This window comes from Pongo pygmaeus, chromosome 23 (assembly GCF_028885625.2).
Source record: "Pongo pygmaeus isolate AG05252 chromosome 23, NHGRI_mPonPyg2-v2.0_pri, whole genome shotgun sequence".
Lineage (NCBI taxonomy): Eukaryota > Metazoa > Chordata > Mammalia > Primates > Hominidae > Pongo > Pongo pygmaeus.
This window is the reverse complement of record NC_085931.1, coordinates 61,813,095-61,817,038: the sequence shown is the minus strand read 5'-3', so window position 1 is coordinate 61,817,038 and position 3,944 is coordinate 61,813,095. Positions and strand designations below refer to the sequence as shown.

The 3,944-nt window shown below is 64.8% G+C and overlaps 1 protein-coding gene across 5 annotated transcripts; it reads left to right on the top strand.

Annotated features, from left to right (window-relative positions):
- Positions 1-296: 296 nt before the first annotated feature.
- Positions 297-3,505, top strand: ARSA (arylsulfatase A). Of its 5 annotated transcripts, none has more exons than XM_054469897.2 (9): positions 314-596; positions 750-986; positions 1,136-1,376; positions 1,489-1,707; positions 1,781-1,950; positions 2,264-2,388; positions 2,479-2,606; positions 2,861-2,963; positions 3,078-3,505. In XM_054469897.2, exons 2-9 carry the CDS (start codon positions 763-765, stop codon positions 3,395-3,397), a joined length of 1,530 nt encoding a protein of 509 aa, XP_054325872.1. In that variant the 5' UTR covers positions 314-596; positions 750-762; the 3' UTR covers positions 3,398-3,505. The 5 variants fall into 5 exon arrangements, with proteins under 5 accessions (XP_054325874.2, XP_054325872.1, XP_054325873.1 ...); XM_054469898.2 differs by having other exon boundaries at positions 350-644; XM_054469896.2 differs by having other exon boundaries at positions 367-551.
- Positions 3,506-3,944: the final 439 nt, after the last annotated feature.

Genomic DNA, 3,944 nt, shown 5'->3' with positions numbered 1-3,944 from the left:
GGTGCCCATAACGCTCCGTGCTCAGGTCTCTCACAGGAGGGCCCGAGTCTCCCAGCACCGGAGGTCTGCGGGCGCACGAGCCGCTCCTCCTCTGGAGAAGCTCCGGACCGAGAGGGTCCCGGACACTGCGCAGCGCCGAGCCCCGCGCGCAGCCCGGGACGCCTCAGCCGGAGCCGACCGCGCAGAAGCAGCTCCCAGAGCCCGTTTCAGGACCGCAGCCAACAGCCTCAGGCGCAAACTGCCGCCTCGGAGCGAGCACGCGCAGCAAAGCCCCTGGCCCCGCCCCTTTCACCGCCCCCTTTCACCGCCCTGGCCCCGCCCCTTTCCCCCGCCCCTTTCCCCCGCCCCTGGCCCCGCCTCGCAAGGGTCACAGGTCACGGGGCGGGGCCGAGGCGGAAGCGCCCGCAGCCCGGTACTGGCTCCTCCTGGGCTCGGTCCAGCGCCTTCCCCCTGGCCCGACTCCGCTGATCAGCGTCAAGTGACTTATGCCCCCGACCCTGAGCCCGGACCGGCAGGCGAAGAGGATCAGATCTCCGCTCGAGAATCTGAAGGTGCCCTGGTCCTGGAGGAGTTCCGTCCCAGCCCACGGTCTCCCGGTACTGTCGGGCCCCGGTCCTCTGGAGCTTCAGGAGGCGGCCGTCAGGGTCGGGAAGTATTTGGGTCTGGGGTCTCAGGGAAGGGCGGCGCCTGGGTCTGTGGTCTCGGAGAGAGCCTGCTGGAGCCAAGTAGCCCTCCCTCTCTTGGGACAGACCCCTCGGTCCCATGTCCATGGGGGCACCGCGGTCCCTCCTCCTGGCCCTGGCTGCTGGCCTGGCCGTTGCCCGTCCGCCCAACATCGTGCTGATCTTTGCTGACGACCTCGGCTATGGGGACCTGGGCTGCTATGGGCACCCCAGCTCTACCACCCCCAACCTGGACCAGCTGGCAGCAGGAGGGCTGCGGTTCACAGACTTCTACGTGCCTGTGTCTCTGTGCACACCCTCTAGGTAAGGAGTGGGCTGCGCCTCTTCCCCGCCCCGACCCTCCATCTCTTTCCTCCCAATGGATTACAGGAGGGCGGGAAAAACGTCTGTCTCTCTCTCTAGGGAAGGCCACATTTCTGTCTGTCTCAGGGACTCTGTGACTTGTCCTGCAGGGCCGCCCTCCTGACCGGCCGGCTCCCGGTTCGGATGGGCATGTACCCTGGCGTCCTGGTGCCCAGCTCCCGGGGAGGCCTGCCCCTGGAGGAGGTGACCGTGGCCGAAGTCCTGGCTGCCCGAGGCTACCTCACAGGAATGGCCGGCAAGTGGCACCTTGGGGTGGGGCCTGAGGGGGCCTTCCTGCCCCCACATCAGGGCTTCCATCGATTTCTAGGCGTCCCATACTCCCACGACCAGGTAGGAACCACCAGGCCCTCAGCCACCCTCCCACCTCTCAGAGTCCCCCAGCCCCTGATGCTCCCGCAGCCCCGCCTGCCAGCCCAGCCCTCACTGGAGCTGCCCACCTCAGGGCCCCTGCCAGAACCTGACCTGCTTCCCGCCGGCCACACCCTGCGACGGTGGCTGTGACCAGGGCCTGGTCCCCATCCCACTGTTGGCCAACCTGTCCGTGGAGGCGCAGCCCCCCTGGCTGCCGGGACTAGAGGCCCGCTACGTGGCTTTCGCCCATGACCTCATGGCCGACGCCCAGCGCCAGGATCGCCCCTTCTTCCTGTACTATGCCTCTCACGTAAGTGATCTTGTCCCGACCCCCTGGCTGCCTGTGACCCCTACCCAGTGCTAACTCCAGTCTTTGCCCCCAGCACACCCACTACCCTCAGTTCAGTGGGCAGAGCTTTGCAGAGCGTTCAGGCCGCGGGCCATTTGGGGACTCCCTGATGGAGCTGGATGCAGCTGTGGGGACCCTGATGACAGCCATAGGGGACCTGGGGCTGCTTGAAGAGACGCTGGTCATCTTCACTGCAGACAACGGGTATGCCAGCAGGGCAGCAGGGTGCTCCGGCCCTGTCACAGGCCAGGGCCCTGGGGGCCTTGCAGTTCAGCTGCTTGCCAAGAACATAGTGGGTGAGGGGGTGTCAGGAGATGCTGGCCACGTTGCAGGGACCCAAGGTGTAGTCAGGAGACACAGGTGCACAGAGAGCTGGTCTTGGTAGACCTGGGAGATGCCGGGCTCGTGCTGGGCACCTCCGGGCAAGCTTTGTGACTTAGAGCTGTGGGGCCGCTGGTCACCCTCGGTGGCTCAGAGGCTGTGGCTCCATGGCTTATGAGCTCCTCCTGTGTCCCAGACCTGAGACCATGCGTATGTCCCGAGGCGGCTGCTCTGGCCTCTTGCGGTGTGGAAAGGGAACGACCTACGAGGGCGGTGTCCGAGAGCCTGCCTTGGCCTTCTGGCCAGGTCATATCGCTCCCGGTCAGTCCGCAGGCCCTCTCCTTGGAACCCTGGCCCCACCACCCCAACCTTGATGGCAAACTGAGTGACTGAACAGCCTCCTGCCCCCAGGCGTGACCCACGAGCTGGCCAGCTCCCTGGACCTGCTGCCTACCCTGGCAGCCCTGGCTGGGGCCCCACTGCCCAATGTCACCTTGGATGGCTTTGACCTCAGCCCCCTGCTGCTGGGCACAGGCAAGGTAGGGCCGGTGACCCCTGATCCCAGATCCTTGGCCCCTGTTCTGGCCCTCCCCTGGGGTGAGTGTGGGCAGTTCCTGAGAGTCTGTGCCTCAGTGCCTCCTGCATTGAGCGGCATCCAAGTGGCGCCACCTCTCAGGTTCCTGGGTGGGCAAGAAGCAGTACACGTCCAGGGCCTCACACCAGGGCTGGCAGCCCCAGGTATGTGCGGTGCTTGGGGCCTGTCCCGCCCCGTGACTCCTGACTCTGCCCCCAGAGCCCTCGGCAGTCTCTCTTCTTCTACCCGTCCTACCCAGACGAGGTCCGTGGGGTTTTCGCTGTGCGGAGTGGAAAGTACAAGGCTCACTTCTTCACCCAGGGTAACCCCTCCCAGTGGATCCCTCCTACCGACCTGCTGACCCCTCCCCGGAGCCCCAGATCCCTGGCCCCTCCTCTCATTCTTGCCCTGTGCACACAATTGGCTCCCTCCCCAGGCTCTGCCCACAGCGATACCACTGCAGACCCTGCCTGCCACGCCTCCAGCTCTCTGACTGCTCATGAGCCCCCGCTGCTCTATGACCTGTCCAAGGACCCTGGTGAGAACTACAACCTGCTGGGGGGTGTGGCCGGGGCCACCCCAGAGGTGCTGCAAGCCCTGAAACAGCTTCAGCTGCTCAAGGCCCAGTTAGATGCGGCTGTGACCTTCGGCCCCAGCCAGGTGGCCCGGGGCGAGGACCCCACCCTGCAGATCTGCTGCCATCCTGGCTGCACCCCCTACCCAGCTTGCTGCCATTGCCCAGATCCCCATGCCTGAGGACCCCTCGGCCTGCCTGGGCATGTGATGGGGGAGCCTGTGCGGGAGGCTCAGGTGTCTGGAGGGAGTTTGTACCTGATAACATAATAACACCAGTGGAGACTTGCAGGTGTGACAATTCGTCCAATCCTGGGGTAACGCTGTGTGCTGGTGCCATTCCCCTGTGGTACAAATGAGGAAACTGAGGTGCAGAGAGGTTCAGGACTTGTACAAGATCACCCAGCCAGAATGAGGTTGGGCTGGGATTTGAACCCTGGTGTCGTGGCTCTGGAAGCTGCCCTGGCGCCTTGGTGATCTGCGTGGGTCAGTGCACACAGGCACACGTCAGCCATGAGGACACGGGCACATCCGTTCCCAGGAGCAGCACCACATGCCTTTGAGTGCCAGGAACGGGCTGGGAGGGTGTGAGGGCGCGGTGGCCAGAAGACTCAGAAGATGCAAACTGCCTGAGAGAGACGGGATTTTCCCCCGGAAGAAGCATTCTTAGAGGCACAGGCACTGGACCTCCTTGGTTCTTATCAGAAACCTGTCTGAAGCCAGGTGATGA

Bases quoted from the DNA above. Each gene is read 5' to 3' on its own strand.
- ARSA (XM_063663131.1), top strand. From the start codon at position 763: ATGTCCATGGGGGCACCGCGGTCCCTCCTCCTGGCCCTGGCTGCTGGC. The intron at 1,708-1,780 runs GTAAGTGATCTT...CTTTGCCCCCAG, and splicing joins TCCTGTACTATGCCTCTCAC to CACACCCACTACCCTCAGTT. The intron at 2,607-2,860 runs GTAGGGCCGGTG...CTCTGCCCCCAG, and splicing joins TGCTGCTGGGCACAGGCAAG to AGCCCTCGGCAGTCTCTCTT.